This window comes from Coregonus clupeaformis, chromosome 1 (assembly GCF_020615455.1).
Source record: "Coregonus clupeaformis isolate EN_2021a chromosome 1, ASM2061545v1, whole genome shotgun sequence".
Lineage (NCBI taxonomy): Eukaryota > Metazoa > Chordata > Actinopteri > Salmoniformes > Salmonidae > Coregonus > Coregonus clupeaformis.
Genome location: NC_059192.1, coordinates 45,804,964 through 45,831,369, shown reverse-complemented (window position 1 = coordinate 45,831,369; position 26,406 = coordinate 45,804,964). Strand labels below are relative to the sequence as shown.

Genomic DNA, 26,406 nt, shown 5'->3' with positions numbered 1-26,406 from the left:
ATACAATTTTCCTAAATGGTTTAACATGAATGTATTTAAATTTGTCTCCCAGGTGAAGTGTTTGGTTTGTGGTCTTACTTCTCGCGGTTGAAGATCATGAACTCAGACTGCACGACTTCAAGGCACTCCTGTAGGTAGTCATTTTCCTGAGGGCAGTAAGGAAAGAGAACAGCCATTATCATCACACACACAGGGCGACACCGACGAACGAGGAGATCAATCTCACCTCAATCAATCACCAGCGAGACCTGAAAGATTACAAACACCCCCTTTTTCCTTCTTCCCTCCTTTAAATCACGCCTGGTGATTTGTTTGTGTTCTTTCCCTCAAATTAGGCTTTTGGCACAGGACAAAAATAGAAGCTCATATTTCCAAAAGCACTTGTGGGCATCACAACACCACTGAAGGCTTCATAATTTAATAATCTAGGTAATAACCCAGCCCCCTCACACACTAGAAGACGTGTCAGGCCCGGAGTAAGATGGGGGCTATTGTTAGAAGATACAAGCTTTACTGCTTTTACAGCGCCCAGAGATCACTTTTTGATAACACTGAAGGTCAACATTAATAATGTGGAGCTCGTAATGAGGGGTTTGGCGGATGAAAACCTGGCACAGCTCATAAATATGGATTGTCTAAAATCCATGGTAAATTACGGCCGCAATCACAGATAATAAAGTGGGTTTCTTAAAATACTGTAATCATGCAAGCAAATAACCGGTCTTCAAGACAAAGAGATTGATGATATTCATGAAATGAAGGGACAAAAATAACAACTGGGGAACAGAAGGCTACAGAAGGCACCCTGCGCTCTGTGTAAACCAAGATCTGCCAAACTGTCCAATAACCTCAGGTTAAAGGACTATTTACAAGGGTTGTATTCATTAGGGCACGCCATAACAAAACATTTTGCAACGGAAAACAAACATAAACGTTTCAAATTGGACAAGTTCAGGTAGTCCCTCCAAGTTTCAGTCCGTTTTCTTCCGTTTGGTGCCTAATGAACATGACCCAGGCACAGTCAGTAGACTGGGTGATGTGACACTCACAGACTGGGAATCCTTGCTGGCTTCCCGTGACCTGTTCTTGGCCAGTCTCTTCTTCTTCTTGTGGAGGGGACGAGATTCTAGTATCATCTCCTCCAGCTCAAAGGTGGGGTCGCAATGCAGACGGCCCTTCTGTGGAACCAAGACACACAGTACACTAATGAATGACTATATACACTAATACAGGCACACACACACACGCGCGCGCACGGACGAACGCAAGCACACACACACACACACACAGGTGTACCTGCAAGTAAGCATTTCATTGTACTGCGTACAACATGACAAATACAGTACATTTGGAAAGTATTCAGACCCCTTCCCTTTTTCCACATTTTGTTACGTTACAGCCTTATTCCTCATCAATCTACACACAATACCCCATAATGACAAAGCGAAAACAGGTTTTTATAAATTCAGACCCTTTGCTATGAGACTCGAAATTGAGCTCAGGTGCATCCTTGAAATGAGCTTCCATGGCCGAGCAGCCGCACACAAGCCTAAGATCACCATGCACAATGCCAAACGCCGGCTGGAGTGGTGTAAAGCTCGCCGCCAAATCTTAACGCTACAATATACAATGAAATTCTAGACGATTCTGTGCTTCCAAATTTGTGGCAACAGTTTGGGGAAGGCCCTTTCCTGTTTCAGCATGACAATGCCCCTGTGCACAAAGCGAGGTTCATACAGAAATGGTTTGACGAGATCGGTGTGGAAGAACTTGACTGGCCTGCACAGAGCCCTGACCTCAACCCCATCGAACACCTTTGGGATGAATTGGAACGCCGACTGCGAGCCAGGCCTAATTGGCCAACATCAGTGCCTGACCTCACTAATGCTCTTGTGGCTGAATGGAAGCAAGTAAATAATAATAATAATTTGCCATTTAGCAGACGCTTTTATCCAAAGCGACTTACAGTCATGCGTGCATACATTTTTGTGTATGGGTGGTCCCGGGGATCGAACCCACTACCTTGGCGTTACAAGCGCCGTTCTCTACCAGCTGAGCTACAGAGGACCACAGCAATGTTCCAACATCTAGTGGAAAGGCTTCCCAGAAGAGTGGAGGCTGTTATAGCAGCAAAGGGGGGGTGAGATGTTCGACAAGCAGGTGTCCACATACTTTTGGTCAAGTAGTGAATATACTGTATTATGTGTGAAGTGTGAATCAGTGTTTATGGTCCATAAAAGGTGAAAACTCTATGCTCATATGTGATAGATTTATGGTCTATACTTACGTTAGGAACGAACCCAGCATCTATCTTCTTCTCGTAAACAGCATCCCAGTTGATGTTAGAGAGGTAGGGAGCCGTCTGCATGTGAGACAGGCTGGAGAAACGATGCTCTGGGTTCACCGTCAGCAGCTGGGAGACACACTCGCGCGCACACACACACATGCGCAAATGCACGCACACACACACACACACACACATACACACACACACGCACAGATTATTCCTCATTTAGTCCCCTTAAAGACTCAAAGAATATCACCTCTATAGAGAGATACACTTCATTCCTTCCTAAATTCCCCTCAGGGATTTATAAAGTCGTATTGAATTGAAAAAACCTTATGGCTTTAGACAAAACAAGTTGAATGCTAAAATCTGATCCAATAACCTAGGTGGTATCACCATTAGGGGGCACTCTTAAGTCAGCCACAGTCGTGCAGTACAAGGATCAGGTGCCTTATAAATCCAAAATAAAGACGCTTCCCTGATTAGCATAGATGGAATCAGAGAAGGATTGAGATCATTGTCAGGGGAGAAAATAAATACATGTGACTTGTATCAATAGTGTTGTATCTACAATGGAGGAAAATAGCTGTTTGAATTCTCCCTGTTACAGCTTAACATACACCTAGGATAAATGATTTTGGGATGTGGTCTGTTGTCATGGCAACAGTCTCTCTCCCAACTCTCCTACTCCCAAAATTCTGACGGCAAGTCATTTCTCCCAGAGGGCTGGTTAAGTCTGTCTCGGTGGAGTTCAGACATGGTAATCGATCAGCACCCGAGCGGAAGAGACCGATGCCATCGCTCTGGAGCCTCCACTTTGGCTCTGACTGGAGCAGACACTGGACCTCTCCACTCTCATTTCCTCTGCTCTCCGCTCTTCCTCCTCCCCTCCCCTTTCCACTCACCTTCCTCATGAGATGGACCAGGTCCTTGGGCCAGGCGGTGTTGTACTGCACACTGACTGTACTGAAGAGCTGCATTAAAGACTCCACTGAGTTACTGGCATGGATCTCATAGGGCCTCTGACAGAGGGAGAAAGGGAGAGAGGGTGCGAGGGAGAGGGGAGAGGGAGAGAGAGAGAGGACGGGAAGAAAGAGAGAGAAAGGGGGTATGAGAGAGAGGTAGGGAAAGAGAAAGAGAGCGAGAGACAAAGAGAGAAAGAGAGGAGGGCGGGAGAGAGAGGGGGAGGAAAGCATAGACAGACAGTGAGAGAGATGGAAAGAGATGACTATCAACCACATACAGTAAGCGTCAGTTGCCATAACTCAAGAACAGCTCCACTTCCCATAATGCCTTTCCTTACCCATCCACGCAGCACCTCAAAGACCGTCACACCTAGTGACCACCAGTCCACCTCAAAGGCATAACCCGTCCCCCCACTCACAAAGGACTGGAAGATCTCTGGGGCTGGAGGGGTTACAACACAGACAGGGTCAGACAGCTAGGCTACACCCAGACAAGACCATAGCACACTGATGGATATTTACACAGTATGTTAGTGATAAGGTTTCCGGGTCCCAGATCTGTCTTGTCATAGTTGTGATAATGACTATAGGAGTTGGCAAGACAGCACAAACAGATCTGGGACCAGGCTAGTGATAAGGGTTTCCAAGGGCTGAAGGAATTACAGGTGAGAGTCTTACCCATGTAGGGCTTGGTTCCAGCTAAGGCAGTGGCCCTCTCTCCATCCTTGATTATTGTAGCGATGTTGAAGTCTGTCAGGTGGGCGTGACCTGTGAAGATATCGTGCTTATGCTGCGTTCATAACATCTCGTTTTATTGGTTAGTGGGAAACTCGTCTACCAACTCTGAGCTCCAACTTCTCCCATATGCTAAACTCTCACATCACATACTAAGGAAATTACCTGCCAACAGCATTTTTGGCAGTTAAATGGAACAACAAAACATGATTTATAAAAAACAATCTATTAATATGGTTTTTAAACACTATAATTTGTTATTAGTAGTATTTTCCAAGTTTCCCACTTGTTATGAATGCAGCATCAGAACCAAACAACTTAATATATATATATATATATATATATATATATATATATATATATATATCATTTTAGTCATTTAGCAGATGCTCTTATCCAGAGCAACTTACAGTTAGTGAGTGCATACATTTTTTCATACATATATATATGTATAACACAACATCCATAAAATCCCCAAAACATGTTTATTTCTCCAACAGAACTAGCCAAAATAAACTTCAAGCTACAGGATCTAACTCTGACTAACTAACTGATAACGAAAAATAAAACACAAATAGCTTAGTGAAAACATGATTCAGTGTGTCAACAAGACCTGTGTGCCAGAGTCTGGTCTAGTGGTAGTACTGTCAACTCCAGACCAAATATAACCGCTAGCGACGAGGTTATGAATCCTACCTCCGCCCCTACAAAGGTGAAAAATCTGTTGATGTGCCCTTGAGCAAGGCACTTAACACTCATTTGCTCCAGGGGTGCCATAATACTATGGCTGACCCTGTAAAACAACACATTTCACTGCACCTATCCAGTGTATGTGACAATAAAACATATACAGTGCCTTGCAAAAGTATTCAGTCCCCTTGTATTTCTTCACATTGTATTGTGTTACAAAGTGGGATTAAAATGTATTTAATTGTCATTTTTTGTCAACAATCTACACAAAATACTCTGTAATGTCAAAGTGGAAGAAGTAAAATTTAATAACTAAAATATTACATTTCATTTTAGCAGACGCTCTTATCCAGAGCAACTTACATGAGCAATTAGGGTTAAGTGCCTTGCTTAAGGGCACATCAACAGATTTTTCACCTAGTCAGCTCAGGGATTAGAACCAGCAACCTTTTGGTTACTGGCACAACGCTCTTACCCACTAAGCTACCTGCCGCCCAGTTGTTGCATAAGTACTCAACCCCCTGAGTCAATACATGTTAGAAACACATTTGGCATAGATTACAGCTGTGAATCGTTTTGGGTAAGTCTATAAGAGCTTTGCACATCTGGATTGTGCAATACTTGCCTATTATTATTTTCAAAATTCTTCAAGCTCTGTCAAGATGTTGGAGATCATGGCTAGACAGCAATTTTCAAGTCTTGCCATAGATTTTCAAGCAGATTTAAGTCAAAATTGTAACTTGGCCACTCAGGAACATTCACTGTCTTCTTGGTAAACAACTCCAGTGTAGATTTGGCCTTGTGTTGTAGGTTATTTTCCTGCTATAAGGTGAATTCCTCTCCCAGTCTCTGGTGTAAAGCAGACTGAAGGAGGTTTTTCTCTGAGGATCCTCAGTTTTCTTCCATCACAGCCATTGAACTCTGTAGCTGTTTTAAAATCCCTGAGCGGTTTGCTTCCTCTCCAGCAACTGAGTTAGGAAGGACACCTGTATCTTTGTAGTGACTGGGTGTATTGATACACCATCCAAAGTGTAATTAATAACTTCACCATGCTCAAAGGGATATTCAATGTCTGCTTTTTTTTATTTTAAACCATCTACCAATAGGTGCCCTTCTTTGCGAGGCATTGGAAAACCTCCCTGCTCTTTATAATAATAATATACTGTTTAGCAGACGCTTTTATCCAAAGCGACTTACAGTCATGCGTGCATGCATTTTTGTGTATGGGTGGTCCCGGTGATCGAACCCACTACCCTGCCGTTACAAGCGCCGTGCTCTACCAGCTGAGCTACAGAGAACCACGAAATGGTTGAATCTGTGTTTGAAATTCACTGCTCGACTGAGGGACCCTACAGATAATACGTGTGGGGTACAGAGATGAGGAAGTCATTCAAAAATGATGTTAAACACTATTATTGCACACAGAGTGAGTAAATGCAACTTATTATGTGTCTTGTTAAGCACATTTTTACTCATGAACTTATTTAGGCTTGCCATAACAAAGGGGTTGAATACTTATTGACTCAAAACATTTCAGCTTTTCATTTTTTATTAATTTGTCAAAATGTCTAAAAACACAATTACACATTGACATTATGGGGTATTGTGTGTAGGCCACTGACACAAAATCTCAATTTAAGTTTAAATTCAGGCACAACAACAAAATGTGGAAAAAGTCATGGGGTGTGAATACTTTCTAAATGCACTGTAGTATGTGACATAAAGGTAAAACATGTATACAGGTCTGTCTGTGACATGTCGCGAACATCTCATGAGTACAGGATAAAGTCATCTCTAAGAAGAGGCATGCTCACCTTGCTCATCCAACAAGATGTTGTCTGGTTTGATATCCCTGTGAGAAAAAGAGGGAGAGAAACACAGATAAATCAGTGTCTAAGAACATGGAACTATTTATAGTCAATATAAAACGTGTGTCACAGAATGTGTGTTTCTAATTGTGCACGTGCATGTGCTTGCACGTGTGTGGAACAGAATGGGTAGCTGTATGTGTTACATGTGTATCTGCCTGTTGAGGATTGTAGGTGTGTGTGTGTTTGTGTGTGTGTCTTGGCGTATGTTATTCTATGCTTACATCATGTGGGTATGTATTATGTATGTGAATGTGTGCCCATGTGTGTATGTGTTCCAATGTATCGATCCCTACACCACTAGATTGGACATGGATGAACGGGAACATTGGGTACATGGCGATTTCCAATCCAATCCCTTGGAGGCACTCGCAGGTTTTCTCCACACATGCTTATTACATGGGGCACCCATGCAGTGGAGACCCACCAGCACAGCCCACAGCCAATTAACAAAGCTCACACCACTTTTTAAATGATGCTGCCTGTCACGCAAGTGTGACTAATACATTTAGTCCACATAGAGTCTCATACACTACACTAACATAATATCAGGATATATCAAGACCATATCAGGATATATCAAGTCTTTTTTTAACTGGTGTATAACTCAAGAGGTTTAATGGAAATGTAATCACAAGCCCAAGCCATTTAGTCCACAGAGTCTTTGTCTCATACACTACACTAATATAAAATGCATGTGAACTAAGGCTATGCTATACCAAGAGGTAAGTCTCTATTGCTAACTGATGTATTTCTCAAGAGATTTCAATGGAAATGTATGGGAGGAACTCCAATATGAAAGCCTCTATACTGCCACAGTGGTTATTTGATGCAAAACCAGCTCATACACTTCACTAAAGTAACATTCCTGTTAACGCTGAGGCTATACTATACCAGACAGTACATCTCTATTGCTAACTGATGTATTTCTCAAGAGGTTTAATGGAAATGTATTCTACTCATGCCCGATAGATATGCGAGAAATTCCAATATGAAAGCTCTGCCACCTCACCATACCACCACCGTGGTTATTTGATGTGTAAAACCATACAGAGCATTGCACATTGAACACAATTTGTATTTTACGTGACTAGCAATGCAGTCAAATTTGTTTTCTAAGCATGGAAACTCCAGCAGCAGACGACTTACAAGTGTGAGGTGGAATTCCACCTCAAAGCACTCCACTTTAGAAGAGGGAAGTTAACATTTTTTCACTGTTTTAGTTTGTCTCCAGTGCAGAAGAAGAAAACAGGGGGATAGTTCTGGCGTTCTTTGGAGACTTCTTCGCTTAGACTAATTTTACATTCCTCGGGCATCATGGCAGCAGCAGACTGTTGCTAGGAGACACTTCTTCCCCCAGTTGGTGCAACAAAATAATAGTATTTTCCTGTCACAAACCCACAGCGTGAAACCAAATTGTAGAGCAGGAGATGGCCACAGATAGCCAGGGATTGTACTTGGCCTCCTCCAGCAGACACAATTGTGTCAGTCAAAACAGTTGATGCCAGGATGAGATAAAAACAGAGCGACTTGGTAAAATCTTTTTTCAACTGACTTCATTGGTATTTGGATAATCAAGCAGGCTTGGGCGATATACCGTATATCACGGTATTTTGAAATATTGATATTGATATATTTCTGTGGGGGGGGGGGGGGTTGGGGGCACCCCTGCCTCACGGGGACTGTGGGGGTGCGTGCCCTGCAACTGCTTATAACTAACTATAAGTTAAGTATAACTATAAGAAATCTAAGATGTGTCAAATAAATACGCATTTGGTTTGCTAACTTGCTAGCTAAGTGGCTAGATGTCAAGATCAAGCTTCTTGATTACAGCAGAGACATTCAATCCCCTCCTGGTTCAAGATCCCTGTTGCCCTAATTGTTTTGTGCGTAAAGAATTTTAAAATTAAAAATTGATTTTTAAATAGCACCCCTTGTGTGCACTTCCGGTAATACCGTATACCCCGGTATGGTACAGAAACGGTATGACGGTATGAAAATCTGGATACCGCCCAACACTATCGTGAAGCACATTTATCAAGATCACAAGGTGACATTTTTTTTTATTAACTGCTGAGTTAAGAAAGGACAAGTGTGTGATTATCTAGTTGGAACTACATAATTGTGTGTATGTGTGCGCTCAACGGCACAAACGCACACACGCACTCACCTACTCACCAGTATGCACGCACCCACACAGTTCTTTGCACTTTCGAGGAGCAATTTGCTAAAACAAGCTTTGGAATAAAGGTTAAAACATTTTGAGACCATCAGTGAGTGGAGTTCATGGTCTACAGGGACCTAAACAATTTCATTTACAGCACTGACACTTTGCACTGCACTCAGCAATTTCAACAAAAGCTCACGACTGCAAGTCATCCCACGTTGAAGAACATTGATGGTTACAGCAACATACAGTGCCTTGCAAAAGTATTCATCCCCTTTGGCGTTTTGCCTATTTTGTTGCATTACAACCTGTAATTTAAATTGATTTTTATTTGGATTTCATGTAATGGACATACACAAAATAGTCAAAATTGGTGAAGTGAAATGAAATATATTTTTTTTAACTAAAATTCTAAAGAATAAATAACGGAAAAGTGGTGCATGTATATGTATTCACCCTCTTTGCTATGAAGTCCCTAAATAAGATCTGGTGCAACCAATTACCTTCAGAAGTCACATAATTAGTTAAATAAAGTCCACCTGTGTGCAATCTAAGTGTCACATGATCTGTCACATGATCTCAGTATATAGACCCGAGTGGCGCAGTGGTCTAAGGCACTGCATCGCAGTGCTAGCTGTGCCACTAGAGATCCTGGTTCGAATCCAGGCTCTGTCGTAGCTGACCGGGAGACCCATGGGGCGGCGCACAATTGGCACAGGGTAGGGGAGGGAATGGCCGGCAGGGATGTAGCTCAGTTGGTAGAGCATGGCGTTTGCAACGCCTGGGTTGTGGGTTCGATTCCCACAGGGGGCCAGTATGAAAAAGAAAAAAATGATGTATGCACTCACTAACTGTAAGTTGCTCTGGATAAGATGATGAAAATGTAATATACACCTGTTCTGAAAGGCCCCAGAGTCTGCAACACCACCAAGCAAGTGGCACCATGAAGACCAAGGAGCTCTCCAAACAGGTCAGGGACAAAGTTGTGGAGAAGTACAGATTAGGGTTGGGTTATAAAAAAAATCTGAAACTTTGAACATCCCACAGAGATCCATTATTAAAAAATTGAAAGAATATGGCACCACAACAAACCTGCCAAGAGAGGGCTGCCCACCAAAACTCACAGACCAGGCAAGGAGGGCAAAGATAACCCTGAAGGAGCTACAAAGCTCCACAGTGGAGATTGGAGTATCTGTCCATAGGACCACTTTAAGCCTTACACTCCACAGAGCTGGGCTTTACGGAAGAGTGGCCAGAAAAAGGCATGTGGGAGACTCCCCAAACATATGGAAGAAGGTACTTTGGTCAGATTAGACTAAAATTGAGCTTTTTGGCCAATAAGGAAAACACTATGTCTGGCGCAGACCCAACACCTCTCATCACCCCGAGAACACCATCCCCACTGTGAAGCATGGTGGTGGCAGCATCTTGCTGTGGGGATGTTTTTCATCGGCAGGGACTGGGAAACTGGTCAGAATTGAAGGAATGATGGATGGAGCTAGATACAGGGAAATTCTTGAGGGAAACCTGTTTCAGTCTTCCAGAGATTTGAGACTGGGACGGAGGTTCACCTTCCAGCAGGACAATGACCCTAAGCATATTGCTAAAGCAACACTCGAGTGGTTTAAGGGGAAACATTTAAATGTCTTGGAATGGCCTAGTCAAAGCCCAAACCTTAATCCAATTGAGAATCTGTGGTATGACTTAAAGATTGCTGTACACCAGCGGAACCCATCCAATTTGAAGGAGCTGGAGCAGTTTTGCCTTGAAGAATGGGCAAAAATCCCTGTGGCTAGATGTGCCAAGCTCATAGAGACATACCCCAAGAGACTTGCAGCTGCAAAAGGTGGCTCTACAAAGTATTGACTTTGGGGTGGTGAATAGTTATGCACTCTCAAGTTTTCTGTTTTTTTTTGTCTTATTTCTTGTTTGTTTCACACACAAAAAAATTTGCATCTTCAAAGTGGTAGGCATGTTCTGTAAATCAAATGATACAAACATCCAAAAATTTCATTTTAATTCCAGGTTGTAAGGCAACAAAATAGGAAAAATGTCATGGGGGATGTATACTTTCACAAGCCACTGTAGATACCAGTGGTCCTCTGTAGCTCAGCTGGTAGAGCACGGCGCTTGTAACGCCAAGGTAGTGGGTTCGATTCCCGGGACCACCCATACACAAAAATGTATGCACGCATGACTGTAAGTCGCTTTGGATAAAAGCGTCTGCTAAATGGCATATTATTATTATTATTATACCAGAGCTTTGTTTAGATATGCAAAGAAGCAAAAATGAAAGGAGAATGTCCATTTAAGTTTCAGAATGCGATGGAGAGAACTCAGATCCTTACAAAGCACACAAACAACTAAACCACTGCCCAGTGAAATACTAGTGAATTAAAAGCTGTGGCTTTTCCTCCAATGAGCCCACATATTGAAAGCCTACATCATCAGACCAAGAGCGGTGGTTCTCAAGTTCTGCAGTGAGGTGAACATGTAGCCAGTGTCAGAGCTGGGACAGTGAAAAGAGTGATGCAGGACTCCCCGCTCTGCCCGAGGACACTCAAGACAGATGAGAAAAGGGTGATGATGTATCACTACACCCCCTAACGCAGGCCATTCATCTCCCTCTGGACATGGAGGTGATGGGATGTCTGTCTCTGGAGCAGAGAATGGGAGAGAGAGGGCCAGGAGTCCCAGAAGTGGCACCCAGGATAGGCGTTGTCAGGGAGGTAAGACGAACAGCTAAAAGGAGACGGTGGCCGCTGTGTGTTAGCAATCACATGCTGGGTGTTGGCGAACGGTGTCATTATTGTAGCCCATACTGTGGATGATGTGCCTATAATGTAGCCCAGTGCAGTAGATGCTGTGTCTATGGATGTTGTCCATACCTGTGGATGATGTGCTGGCTCTGCAGGTAGTCCAGTGCCAGGGTCATCTCACACAGGTAGAGTTTGACAGCGTCCTCGTTGAAATGGACGTTCTGTTGGAGGTGGTAGCGCAGGTCCCCTCCCAGCAGCAGATCCACCACCATGAACATGTCCTCCTCGTCCTGGAACGAGTACCTGGGACACAAGACAGCGGTCAGAGGGCTCAGTCAACATCCTGTTAGGGCCAGGACACAGACAAACAAGGACACACACACACACACACACACACACAGGAACAAGACACAGAAACACACAGGCGCAAGACAACATGCTGACCACATGCCTCCTGCTGAACCCTGCATCTACCACCCACAAAAACACACAACAGTTAAACAGTAGCATATATAACACGACACTCACTATTGTCACACCCTGGCCTTAGTTATCTTTGTTTTCATTAATAGTTTAGTTAGGTCAGGGTGTGACATGGTTAAGTATGTGTTTTGGTTTGTCTAGGGGTTTGTAGGTTTTATGGGGTAATATCTTGTCTAGGTGTTTGTATGTTGATGGCTGCCTAGATTGGTTCTCAATTGGAGACAGCTGTGGTTTATTGTCTCTAATTGGGAGCCATATTTAAGGCAGCCATGGGCATCATGTGTTGGTGGGTAATTGTCTATGTTGTACGTTTGTTGCTGGTCTGTGCACTTACGTTATTTAGCTTCACGGTCGTTTGTTGTTTTGTAAGTTTTGGATAGTGTTCGGTTTCGTGTTTTCTCTCTTCCAAAATAAAGAGATGTATTTTGCACACGCTGCGCCTTGGTCCAATATCTCACAAGAAGACGATCGTGACAGAATTACCCACCATACCAGGACCAAGCAGCGTGTCCAGGAGCCAAGGGTCTGGACATGGGAGGAGATTGTGGACGGTAAAGGGTCTTGGACTTGGGAGGAGATCCTGGATGGGATGGATCGCCGGCCATGGAGTGAAACAGTGGAGAGGCGACTGAGAGAGGAGCAACGGCGTCAGCAGGGCCATCGTCGGAAGGACGAGAGGCAACCCCAAAACGTTTTTTTGGGGGGGCACATGGCTTGGGCGGCTGGGCAGCAGGAGGCTGCCACAGAGAGACGTGGAGAGAAGGCTACCGGATTACGGGAGCCATTGGCGAGTAGAGGGAGGGAAGTAGTTGAGGCACGGCGTAAGAGACTGAGGTGTGTTACCAGTCCGGTCCGGCCCGTTCCTGATCCCGGTTAAGGCCAGTGGTGTGTGTTCCCAGTACGGACCGGCCTGTTCCTACTCCACGCATCAAGCCCACGGTGTGCGTCGCCAGTCCAGCCCGGTCGGTTCCTGTTCCACGTACAAAGCCTACGGTGTGCGTGGCCAGCCCAGCCCGACCTGTTCCTACTCCACGCATCAAGCCCACGGTGTGCGTCGCCAGTCCAGCCCGGCCGGTTCCTGCTCCACGTACTAAGCCTAAGGTGTGCGTCGCCAGCCCAGCCCGGCCTGTTCCTGCTCCACGTACGAAGCCTACGGTGTGCGTGGCCAGCCCAGCCCGGCCTGTTCCTGCTCCACGTACTAAGCCTAAGGTGTGCGTCGCCAGCCCAGCCCGGCCTGTTCCTGCTCCACGTACGAAGCCTACGGTGTGCGTGGCCAGCCCAGCCCGGCCTGTTCCTGCTCCACGTACTAAGCCTAAGGTGTGCGTCGCCAGCCCAGCCCGGCCTGTTCCTGCTCCCCGCACTAGCCCTGAGATGCGTGTCCTCAGCCCGGGACCACCAGTTCCGGCACCACGCACTAGGCCTTATGTGCGTCCCCAGGGTCCAGCATGCCCTGTTCCTTCTCCCCGCACTAGCCCTGAGATGCGTGTCCTCAGCCCGGTACCTCCAGTTCCGGCACCACGCACCAGGCCTATAGTGCGTCTCGGCCGGCCAGAGTCTGCCGTCTGCCCAACGGCGCCTGAACTGCCCGTCTGCCCAACGGCGCCTGAACTGCCCGTCTGCCCAACGGCGCTTGAACTGCCCGTCTGTACTGAGCCTGCAAAGCCGCCCGTCTGCCATGAGCCTTTAGAGCCGTCCGCCAGACCGGAGCCGCTAAAGCCTTCCGCCAGACAGGAGCCGCTAGAGCCTTCCGCCAGACAGGAGCAGCCGAAGCCTTCCGCCAGACAGGAGCAGCCAGAGCCTTCCGCCAGACAGGATCAGCCAGAGCCTTCCGCCAGACAGGATCAGCCAGAGCCTTCCGCCAGACAGGATCAGCCAGAGCCTTCCGCCAGCCATGAGCAGCCAGATCCGTCAGCCAGCCATGAGCAGCCAGATCCGTCAGCCAGCCATGAGCAGCCAGATCCGTCAGCCAGCCATGAGCAGCCAGATCCGTCAGCCTGCCATGAGCAGCCAGATCCGTCAGCCAGCCATGAGCAGCCAGATCCTTCAGCCAGCCATGAGCAGCCAGATCCGTCAGCCAGCCATGAGCCGTCCAGCCAGGATCCGCCAGAGCCGTCCAGCCAGGATCCGCCAGAGCCGTCCAGCCAGGATCCGCCAGAGCCGTCCAGCCAGGATCCGCCAGAGCCGTCCAGCCGGGATCCGCCAGAGCCGTCCAGCCAGGATCCGCCAGCCAGCCAGGATCCGCCAGAGCCAGCCAGCCAGGATCCGCCATTCAGTCCGGTGCTGCCCCTTAGTCCGGTGCTGCCCCTTATCCTGGTGCTGCCCCTTATCCTGGTGCTGCTCCTTATCCTGGTGCTGCCCCTTAGTCCGGTGCTGCCCCTTAGTCCGGTGCTGCCTCTTAGTCCGGTGCTGCCCCTTAATCCAGTGGGGTTAAGTTGGAGGGTGGTCATTTGGAGGAGGCTACGAAAGCGGGTAGTGACTATGGTGGGGTGGGGACCACGACCAGTGCCAGAGCCGCCACCGTGGACAGACGCCCACCCAGACCCTCCCCTAGACTTTATGCTGGTGCGCCCGGAGTTCGCACCTTAAGGGGGGGGTTATGTCACACCCTGGCCTTAGTTATCTTTGTTTTCATTAATAGTTTAGTTAGGTCAGGGTGTGACATGGTTAAGTATGTGTTTTGGTTTGTCTAGGGGTTTGTAGGTTTTATGGGGTAATATCTTGTCTAGGTGTTTGTATGTTGATGGCTGCCTAGATTGGTTCTCAATTGGAGACAGCTGTGGTTTATTGTCTCTAATTGGGAGCCATATTTAAGGCAGCCATGGGCATCATGTGTTGGTGGGTAATTGTCTATGTTGTACGTTTGTTGCTGGTCTGTGCACTTACGTTATTTAGCTTCACGGTCGTTTGTTGTTTTGTAAGTTTTGGATAGTGTTCGGTTTCGTGTTTTCTCTCTTCCAAAATAAAGAGATGTATTTTGCACACGCTGCGCCTTGGTCCAATATCTCACAAGAAGACGATCGTGACAACTATATACAGTACTAGTCAAAAGTTCGGACACACCTAATCATTCAAGGGTTTTTAAATGTTTACATTTTAGTCATTTAGCAGACGCGACTTACAGTTAGTGAGTGCATACATTTTTCATACTGGCCCCCCGTGGGAATTGAACACACAACCCTGGCGTTACAAACGCCATGCTCTACCAACAGAGCTACACGGGGCCCTAATATTTTTACTATTTTTTACATTGTAGAATAATAGTGAAGACATCAAAACTATGAAATAACACATATGGAATCATGTAGTAACCAAAAAAGTGTTAAACAAATCAAAATATATGTTATATTTGAGATTCTTCAAATAGCCACCCTTTGCCTTGATGACAGCTTTGCACACTTTTGGCATTCTCTCAACCAGCTTCATCTGGAATGCTTTTACAACAGTATTGAAGGAGTTCCCACATATGCTGAGCACCATCTCAATTGGGTTGAGGTCGGGGGATTGTGGAGGCCAGGTCATCTGATGCAGCACTCTATCGCTCTCCTTCTTGGTCAAATAGCCCTTACACAGCCTGGAGGTCGTGTTGGGTCATTCTCCTGTTGAAAAACAAATGATAGTCCCACTAAGCGCAAACCAGATGGGATGGCGTATCACTGCAGAATGCTGTGGTAGCCATGCTGGTTAAGTGTGCCTTGAATTCTAAATAAATCACAGACAGTGTCACCAGCAAAACACCCCCGCAGCCAACAAGTGCTCAGCATATGTGGGAACTCCTTCAAGACTGTTGGAAAAGCATTCCAGATGATGCTGGTTGAGAGAATGCCAAGAGTGTGCAAAGCTGTCATCAAGGCAAAGGGTGGCTATTTGAAGAATCTCAAATATAACATATTTTTTGTTTAACTCTTTTTTGGTTACTACATGATTCCATATGTGTTGTTTCATAGTTTTGATATCTTCACTATTATTCTACAATGTAGAAAATAGTAAAAATAAAGAAAAACTCTGGAATGAGTAGGTGTGTCCAAACTTTTGACTGGTACTGTATGTGTGGAACTGAGCCTCTGTGTGCGTAGAATAGGGCTCTCTAACCCTGTCCCTGGAGAGCTACCGTCCTGTAGGTTTTCATTCCAATCCTAATCTAGCGCACCTAATTCTGATAATTAGCTGGTTGATAAACTGAATCAGGTTAGTTAAAAGTGGGGTTGGATCGAAAGCCTACAGGAGGGTAATTATCCAGGTACAGGGTTAGAGAGCCCTGGCATATAGCCTATTATGTGTTAATGTATGCAGGAGTTGGTGTGTGTACTCACATGTAAACTCAAACAAGCACAGTGGGAGTGATAACTTTGAGACTGATCATTATTTTAATGAGCTGACATTTGTTGGAGCGAGTGAATGCAGGAGAGTGATTGCCAAATTAAGGCGAGAACAGAGCCAGTCTCTTAATTGAAAATGGCTGATGGACGGCTAAAGATCAATCAGGCTTACTAATCAAGCACATCACATTAAAACACGTCCACATAATAATCTGGGTGGGATTTAGGACACTCTACTTCACCATCTCTCCACAGGTGTCTACTAAACACCAAGCCCAAGTGGCACACTACACCAAGCCTAGTACAATAGAAATCCAATCCAAACCACACAGTCCATAAACACGAAACGTCAGAAACCCACAATCATCTCACAGTAGTCACGACAGAGAGAGAGCGAGATAGCAAGAGAGTGAGAGAGAACGAGAGGGAGATAAAGAGAGAGAAGGTTTTCCGGAGGCGCTCAATCCGAAAGATAGTGGGAGATTTTTTTATTTTCCCATTAAAGCCTGGTAGGTTATTGCAGCATTATTAAATATGTTTCATCTTGGCAGATTTCCTCATCCTAGCTCCACATCACCAGGCTTAGCCCCACACACTCAGGGGGCATTTTGATTGGCCCTCTCCTGGCGCAATTTCCTGATCTCTATATCCGAGAAATGGAGCACCATGTTCAGAGCGAGTGAAAATCAACCTATCTCACCAAGACATCAGTTTTTCAACGCTGAACGCTGTGCACAACAATATCAAGCCTGACGTCAAAAGGAACACACAGATCAACTGATAAAATGGTCTGATTTTGAAAGAGATTACTGCCTCAATGAATATTCCCCATAAAAGGGGGAAAAATGATTGACAGAGGTTTCATATTTCTGTCAGAGGGATTGGTTGAGAAGAAGTTCTGAGAAGGAGGGATTGACAGGGATCCATGCTAAACACAATATTTGACTTATGTGATGAGCATTGTATAAGGTTATTATTGTAAGTCAGTGATATCATCTATAGCCTATAAGTAAAGTACAGTCTCTTGCAGTCAAAAACAGCATGACATTAAAGGATTTCCACCAAAGCTTCCATCTTCCTTAAGATCAAGAGAAAACCGATGCAGGATCTATCCGTGGACAGCCTGGTGACGTGTCCACTAGAAAATCTCCAGTCATCAGCTAACAAACCTAACGTGTGCAAGACGACGGGTCCCCCACTCCAAACACACACAGCATCAACAGATGGCCAGGCTGAGATTGGTTGAGATGGTGTTTGCTGTCCACAAGTCCCTATTATTGTCACCTTCTTATCACCTCCTTGTCATCCCATGATCCCGAGCAGCATCCAGCTGATGGTGAAGAGAAGGCCCTCTGTGGCGGCCAGTGTGATACCAGTGGTATTAGGGCCCGTTTCCTGAGCCCCCGTGGCTGAGATTAGAGCAGTTTCCACATCCCCTTCAGGTAAACTGTCAGACGTGGAGCTGACATCTGAGCCGTATGAAAGCTTGGATAGTGACAGCGTTGTCACCTTCAGATTGAACACCAAGGACAGAGAGCGACAGAGAGTGAGAGAAAGTGAGAGAGAACATTCCGGATGAATGCTTTACCAAATACAGCATGTGTCTCACTAGATACGTTTGGGGAATTCAAAATCAAAGCACACAAGCACCCTATAAAAATGTCTGTAAAAATTGTTAAAGGAGAGGCCAAGAACGCAGCTAAGACAAATGGATGAGACGAACGCAAGTTAGTGAAAGAGGAGAATTCTAATGTGTGTGACCAGAAACAAATGGAGTTCTCCAAACATCTCCTTTTATCTCTCTTCTCATTGACAATATTATAGAAGTTCAAGTTCAGAAAGAATGCTATAAAGCGAAAGCTATAAGAGGAAGCAGTTTGAGAATGGACGTGTCATGGGTCAAATATGACCAAGACAGTTGATTGGGGACCTGGCTAAGGCCTGAGCCTTGGGAGCATTGTGGCAGGGCCAAGGAGAAGAGGGGCCATGAGGAACAGCCAGGACAGGCCTGGACTGACTGGGACAGCAGAGTACAGAGGAAGGTTACCATGCTGGAAAGAGTATGAGAAACAGGCTGATATAATCAGGCCATGATGACAAATGAGCCAAGGGAAGCAGAGGGAGAAGGAGAGAGAGAGAGCGATAGAGGAGTGAGAGAGAGAGAGGAGAGAGATGCAGGGGAGAGAGGGTGAAAGAGAGATGCGGGTGAGATGGGGGAGAGACAGAGAGAGAGCGAGAGAGAGGAAGAGAGAAAAAATGAGAGAGACACGGGGCTCTGAATGCGGTCTGCTTTGTGACTTTGGCCTAGATAGTCTTGCGATAGAGACAGCGTGGCTCAGGCTGGTCAAGGGGCTGGATCACAAGACACGTCCGGCTCCTCTGAGGATCCCTCTAACAATGCAATGAATGAGTGAGCGCTGCCTCTCGCTCTGCAGTCCTTAGGCTAGTCCCCCCCCGTTCCCCTCCTCTGGTCCCCTCAGCACCCCCCTCTCCCCACCTCCTTATTTCACAAGGTGCATTTAGGACGTCCTATAGGAACGTAAAATGGTAAGGTGGCTCTAGAAAACTACAATTGCAGAGAGAACAGAACATCACTATAATGGTGAGGTGGCTTTGGAAAGTTACAGAGCCCTGTGACTGTGATGTTAGCTCCTGTGCCGCTCTGTATCTAATGCAGACTGCCAAATAAATGCGTTTGTAACAGCAGAAGAAGAAAGCGAATAGGACTTAGCCCCCTGAGGAAATATCCTTCAGTTAGTTTTATGGATGCCAACAGAACCTATGCTTCCACCCAGGGCTTGTTATGACTTTTGTGTTTGGGGTAAAGCCCTAATTTGTCTCGCCGTCTCCCAGAGCATTGTTTTGCTCAGCCAAGGAATCAATATTCTTAATGGACATCGAGGAGGACAGGGTGTGCATCTATTCTCATCACAGTGACTTCGCTCTCGCTCAGTCTCTCACTTTCTCTGATGGAGAGGATGGATGGACAGCGGAGGAAGAGTGCAGCTCAGCGGATCCCACTGATGACTCACTGTCTGTGAGGCCTTAAAACCCTCTTTAAAAGGGTCTCCAAAGCCTTAACTCATAGACAACAAATATCCCAGTGCTCAGCGCTGACACATTCACTCCCTCTCGCATCACTTTCTTCCTCACTTGGTTCAGCTTTCACTGCCTCCATCCACATCCCAGGGGAATCTGGCCAATGGTGTTTGAGAGTGATTTGCTGCGATGTAATGCTTAAGGCAAAACCTTGTTCTGGTAATGATTTACACTGGAAAGTGCAAGGTATCAATTTCACTGCATACACATACTGCATGTAATACTGTACGTAGGGAAATATGACCTCTGCAATTTAGAAATACAAATTTATCGGGGGAAAGACATAGACCGCATCTACACCTATGCTGTGATGGCTTAGGTGATTGAGGTGGATTTCTTGCATGCTGCAGATGATACTTACTTTTTTCTCAAGGTGGTTAATCCATTTAAATACATGTATATCCCACTCCTACACATTATATGGTATCTATCTGCGGCAAGTGAATGGTCACGGCAATTACCGCATGCAGCCAACTTGACAGTCCTCCAGGCTTAAGCAGTCTTGTTCTAGTGATGTGAATTCAGTGCCTGTCTGCACAGGTTCCCTCTAATGAATTCTCTCTGAAGCAATGAATGGAGCTTCTTCAAAGAAAACCAGCAGAATTCAGTACATCATAATGAAAGCAAACATAGGATTCAAAACAGTGTGTGTGTGAGACAGAGAAGAAAGCAAACCCAAAGCCTCATAGAAGGTGAAACTCTGTTTTCACAAACAAATCAATGCCTAAATCCCTTCTTAACACCTTTTACCCCCACCTCTCTACTTTCCCCTCTCTCCCTCGCCTTCGTTGTGATTTCAGGAATCATTACTTTCCGGGATGGCTGTTTCTCTCAAGCTCCCTCTCTCTCTGGCATTGTATCAATAAAACAACTCCTACTAATCTTAATCAAAGCTGGCGTTCTCATGAGTGGCATCCTCTGATGTTTACTTTGGGGAATATAGGCACTGCAGTTCCCAGAATCCCTGGTTGGCACATCTTCAGGCCATCAATAAAGGAACACCTCATTGGCCAAACTCCTACAGCCAGAACACATAACACAGTACTTGACATGCCCATGGACACTGCCAAAGTTCTGAAAGTCAGCAGAGACTTACGATGTGCAGCAGCATACCCACACACAGTACTAATTAAACTCCTGACCCTTACACTGTGTAGATGGTAGTAAGGTAGAGTAGACCATCACCAGATATTGTGATGGCATTCATATTAAGAACTCCTCAGAACCTGATTGACTGAAAGTAATTACTGAAGTTAATGAAGGAGACAGTTTCCTGTTTAAACAGGAAGCCATGTTATTATGCACTCAAAAACACAGTAACAGTAACTGTGAATGGAGAAAGCATGTATGTAAACTTACATATGAAAATAACCATTCCCAAGGCAAAATAAATTCCTTTATGTCTCTGTGCTGAGCTCTCTTTCTCTGGTTTCAGGAGAAAAGTCAGAACCTTTTCTCAATGGATTTTTCACTGAGTAAGCATGATAGGCTCAGCAGGACATCAGATGTCATCTTCAGACAGGCCTAGGAAGAACCCAACAGGAAGGCCAAAGCAACCGAAAAAAGGAGTCTGGTCAGTGAGAGCCTTCATCTGCAGGAAGAATACACAATGAGGCTAGTGTGATTGATACACTCTGTAAAGTTTTTTCAGAAACTATATTACGGTACAAACAGTACCGACAGCTGCTCAGGTTTGGGGTCCGTGGGTTTCAAAAAGTAAATCAACTTTGGAAAACATACTGTATCTATCAGTGACGGTGCTATCGGTTTTTCCCTCGAGTCGACAGACAGGAACAGCTGTGGCCTGACAGGCAGGCCATCTCCCTGTGGGTTTTGCCAGCTTTCCACCTTTTGTTGATCAATCTGGCCAGTTTGATGACAACGGCAGGCAGACGCTTGCGGACATGCCTTCCTATCACCCCCCCCCCCCCATGCATTGATGGTCTTTGTAATGCAGATTTGATTTGACAGCCCGTGTATGTTTTTAGGAGAGGAGATCAAAACAAAGGAGAAATGATCCAAACAAGTTATTCACCAGCAAAGGGATACATAATAACTCAAACTTTCTATGAATCTTACAAAGCGTATACTGGCTGAGAGTGATGGAACCAATTCTACGGCACTCTGGCATGCCTTGTTGTTGTTTTGTTCCAGTGTAATTTGAGATGGGCTGACCACTTACCCAGTTTCCCTCTGAAGTTGACTTGAATCGCAGGAAGATGAGGTGCGATCTAAGGAGCACTATAATTCCCACCTACGCATAACGCTGCTGTGTCTTTGTCGCTAATGGGGCTTTTGATGTTCCATAGATGCACAGATACAGAGCTGAGCAGAACCAATCAGAGCAAAGCAGGGAAACTAGAACAAGGATAGGGCTGTACACTCCTTGAGGGAATTATAATATAAAAAATACACAGGCCCTACTACTACTACCTCATTAAAAAGCCCTCTGTTTATTTTAGTTTGGAAGCTTCTCTCTGAGATAAAAAAAAACAAAAAAACATTCCAGTGTTAAAACTTTAATCAAAAAACGAACATGCATTAAAGACTTACAGTAATAAGCTACAGTGGGAGCGGGTGCACTTTAGTCGTGGTGCATGTTTATGTAATAAAGGGTGTGTATGAAATGATTGATGCTCTCTATATCAATCAATTACTCAGAGGAGATAACCACCGTGTGCAATATCATTCTACCAATTAAACAGGAGTTAAGTGCTTTGGTGTAATATGCTGTGAACATTGTGCCAGCTTCCCAATTACATTTAGAATATGTGCTGCAGAGACACGGAGATGGTTGAATAACGAAGCTGGTTCCCTACTTCACCCAGATATCATACTCCTGAGAGGAAAGTATGGGGTCAACTTACTTTACAGTACAGCAATTAAGAAATGTGTGGTGCAATGGGCTCATGATTCTGAATGAAAATCATCTGGTCTGGACAAATCTCATGTTCCCTATATAGTGCACTACTTTTGACCAGAGCCGTATCACCACTTTCTGGGTCTGTTAAATTTGGCACGGTCAGCAGTTGACTTATCAAAATGCTCTGGTTGAAAGTACTGCACTATAAATATGGTGTCATTTGAGACACAGAGAACTGTTGTTCCACTTCAATTGAACATTCTCATCTCATTGTCCAATTGAGGGTTAAACATGCATCCATCCCCAACAGAGACACACACACACACACACACACACACACACACACACACACACACACACACACACAGTACCAGCAGAGGCATGCAGAATGTACAAACAGTATATAAAGTGAAAAACACAGGATAGTCACCAGAGGTTTACTAAAAAAACATGTTCAATTTCCTGTAGGATCTCTAGCTCTCTAAAGACGTTTCGGACCTCGTCTCTCTCTATGCACTGCTGTTTGTTCATGTACTTCATGGCGTACATCTTCTCTGTGTCTCTCTTCTGTACGATGCACACCTGCAGGGGACAGAAGAACAGAGAGTGAGTTACCAACTTACCGGACTGGAACCAGACTCACATAAAGCAAGTAAGGACAGACACACACACAGACATGCACACACACACACACACACACACACACACACACACACACACACACACACACACACACACACACACACACACACACACACACACACACACACACACACACACACACACACACACACACACACACACACACACACACACACACACACACACATTAGTATGCAATGATATCCAGTACACCATGGCATGAGATATTGCATTTTCATAATGGCTGATATTACGGCATGGAAAACAAGCCACAAACAGTCTCCGACCTCATCATGTTGTGCTCATTAAAAATAGATGTTCCGTGGACAGAAAAGTCAATGTGAAATGTCAAGAGCAGGACAGGGGGTGGGAGGGAAGCCTCATTACTGTAACATCCAGTCATTAGGAAGCTATGACCTCAGCTACTGTTACGCAAACCGTCTGCTGCAGAAAATAAACAATGGTTTGTAAAGAAAACTCACTTCTATAAATAAGCACGTATCTCCGATGAAGAACACTGAATTCTGGCTTTATTATAGAAAATCAACTGTACCCAGTAAAAGATTGAAGTGATCAATTATGATATGAACACACTGTTTACACCTATCCCACTCCCAAGTGGAGTGATAAAACAATTTATGCAAGTTTGGAACAAGTTCACATAACTTTTATGTGAAAAAAGTCACCTCAAACCCATTTAACAGTTTGACTGACAAAGTACCAGGATGATACAGCCCACCCCAACTGTCACATCTCAGCTAGTTACTGCGGTGCCAGAGGCAGAGTGACACACACACAGATCAGTCAAATGTAACAACCCTGTGCTGCTCAGCTATCTAACGCCATAAAGCATAAGTCTAACTGAATTGAATTGTCCAGAACAGCCCAGGTCTCCTCGTTACAGCAGATGGTTGGTTTACAGCATTAGAGGAAGGAATGACAGGAGGAAATCTATTACTAATTGCCTGCCTCCCTTCCTCTTCCTTCTAGCTGGAGCACAAATAAGAACTGCTCTCCATCTTGCTCTCCTTCCCTCTCTTCTTTCCTACTCAGGTTTTTCTCCCTGTCAGTCTTTGTCATAGGCTCATTACAGTATAGTATAAAGTCATTTCCATTTCCCTCCTCCTTATGGATCTATGTTAAGTTGTAAGGAGAGAGGGTGTGGGAAGAGACATCAAGTAGATGACAAAGGACATGTTTGTGGTGGAAGTGGAGAAGCTTGCTGAGTAAAACCAGGCTCCTTCATGGAAGCCTATTGGTAAAATGGACAGATCATGGGGTGAAAGTTGTCTTTAAAACTCTGTTCTTAAAGAGTTTATTGCCCCCTCATGGTCGATGCTGCACTCATGGCCCTCCATATTTCCTCCTTCCTCCCTTGTCGCCTGCACACAGACCCACTTTCTCCAGTCTCATTTCAGAGGCCAGCCAGTCATCTGCACTGCGCGAGGGGATGGACGATGAAGGGAAATAACCAAACGTCTAATGCTTTTCCCTCTTGTCCTTCTCAGGCTGTTAGCTTTTCTTATGACTCCCCTTGTTGCTGTAAAGCATGGAGATCTGGCGACAGCCTGTGATTTCAGCCCCAGAGCGAAGCGGTCTTTCACACTCTGAGGCCAGTTACACTAAACTGTCAATTGTACCGAGGAGCCAACGACCTATCAAACCTACCAAATCAGCAGTCAAATACCCAATCTCTGGCCCCTCATTTCAGTTCAGACATGTTTGTATGACCGACCAAATCACATTTTATTTGTCACATGTGCCGAATACAACAGGCGTAGACTTTACTGTGAAATACTTACTTACAAGCCCTTTCCCAACGATGCAGAGCTAAAAAATAAGAATGAAGCTATATACAGGGAGTACCAGTACCATATCAATGTGCAGGGGTACGAGGAATTTGAGGTAGAAATGTACATATAGACAGAGTACAGATAATAGTAAGAGTAAAAAAAAAAGAACAGAGTAGCAACAGCATATACTGTATAATGAGTGTGAAAGTATGTGTGTATGTGTGTGTATGTGGCGTCAGTATGCTTGTATGTGTTTATCTGTGTATGTAGTGTATGTGTGTGTGTGAGTTTCTGTGAGAGTGTCAGTGTAATGTGTGTGAGTGTGTGGGTAGAGTCTTGTGAGTGCACATAGGGTCAGTGCAAAATAGGGTCAATGCAGATAGTCCGGGTAACCATTTGATTAACTATATAGCCGTCTTATGGCTTGGGGATAGAAGCTTCCTTGGAGCCTGTTGGTCCGAGACCCGATACTCCGGTACCGCTTGCCGGACGGAGCAGGGAGAACAGTCTATGGCTTGGGTGGCTGAAGTCTTTGGCAATTTTTCAGGCCTTCCTCTGACGCCGCCTGATAGAGGTCCTGGATGGCAGGGAGCTTGGCCCCAGTGATGTACTGGGCCGTCCACACCACCCTCTGTAGCGATTTGCGGTTAACGACGGTGCAGTTGTCATACCAAGCGGTGATCAGGCCAATCAAGATGCTCTCAATGGTGTAGCTGTAGAACTTTTTGAGGATCTGAGGGCCCATGCCAAATCTTTTCAGCCTCTTGAGGGGGAAGAGGCACTGTCATTCCCTTTTCACAACTGTACAGGTGTGTGTGGACCATGTTAAGTCCTTAGTGATGTGAACACCAAGGAACTTGAAGCTCTCGACCTGCTCCATTACAGCCCCGTCAATGTGGATGGCGGCGTGACCACCAACCAGAATGAAAATGTATTAAGAGTTTATTCATATATTCATAGAGAATATTAGCAATTCAATAGATCAGAGACCAATTCTGTATAGGTATAGACAATTGGAATCAAATTGAGCTGAAGGTCTGAATCTGACATTTTTCATAACTATTAGCTTATGAATATAGGGTACAGTATATACTATCTAAAATTCAAATAATTGGAGATGGCGAGGACAGATAGATTAGCATGGTGGTCCTGGACTAGGACTGTAGCACTGTCAGAGCGATGGCTTCTGGGTCTGAGCCTTTCTCAGGGTAATAGACGCCAAAGTGAGCCTAATTAATTCCGAAGCGTTTTCTCTACAATGCTAATGAGCGGCACAGTCCAAAGCATTATGGTCCCGCTGGCTATATTTCATTGTCAAATATTCATTCTGAACCCCTGCTATTCAGGCTAATTTCAGAGTTAATAAATAGGCACAGTAAAAGGTCAACCCTTTTGGAAACTGGGAGTATATACTTTGGGGCCAGCCCTAAGGATGGTGCCAACCCGCTCGGCAGGCTGTCGACTGGGGCATGGTGAAGCGGTGGGTCATAAACTGGCACAATCACAGGAACAGACTGTGTTTACTGCCTGCTTCCAGCTTTCAGTTTCGTTGGCAGGAGCGGCGCCGTGGCCAGCGTTGCCTGGAAGTGAGGCACCCTACGTAGTGACAACGTTAGCTGAATGGTTGTAATCTCTGGCCACCAGCTGCACAGCACACCTGCTTATCTTGCCTCTAAAGAGACCTTTAAAAGAGGGACTGCCTATCCATTGGTCAGGTTGGATATTGATTTCCTCCCTGC

The 26,406-nt window shown here is 45.2% G+C and overlaps 1 protein-coding gene across 1 annotated transcript in view; it reads right to left on the bottom strand.

Moving 5' to 3' along the window:
* Positions 1 to 26,406, bottom strand: part of LOC121569288 (serine/threonine-protein kinase 32C-like) — a 121,991-nt gene that overhangs the window by 6,554 nt on the left and 89,031 nt on the right. Inside the window, exons 3-11 of the mRNA XM_041880112.2 lie at positions 22,663 to 22,814; positions 11,601 to 11,774; positions 6,492 to 6,529; positions 3,931 to 4,020; positions 3,591 to 3,694; positions 3,193 to 3,309; positions 2,288 to 2,413; positions 1,050 to 1,178; positions 79 to 146 (exon numbers count right to left, since the gene is read on the bottom strand). Of these exons, the coding sequence (XP_041736046.2) occupies positions 79 to 146; positions 1,050 to 1,178; positions 2,288 to 2,413; positions 3,193 to 3,309; positions 3,591 to 3,694; positions 3,931 to 4,020; positions 6,492 to 6,529; positions 11,601 to 11,774; positions 22,663 to 22,814 (998 nt within the window). The remainder of the gene's footprint in view (positions 1 to 78; positions 147 to 1,049; positions 1,179 to 2,287; positions 2,414 to 3,192; positions 3,310 to 3,590; positions 3,695 to 3,930; positions 4,021 to 6,491; positions 6,530 to 11,600; positions 11,775 to 22,662; positions 22,815 to 26,406) is intronic.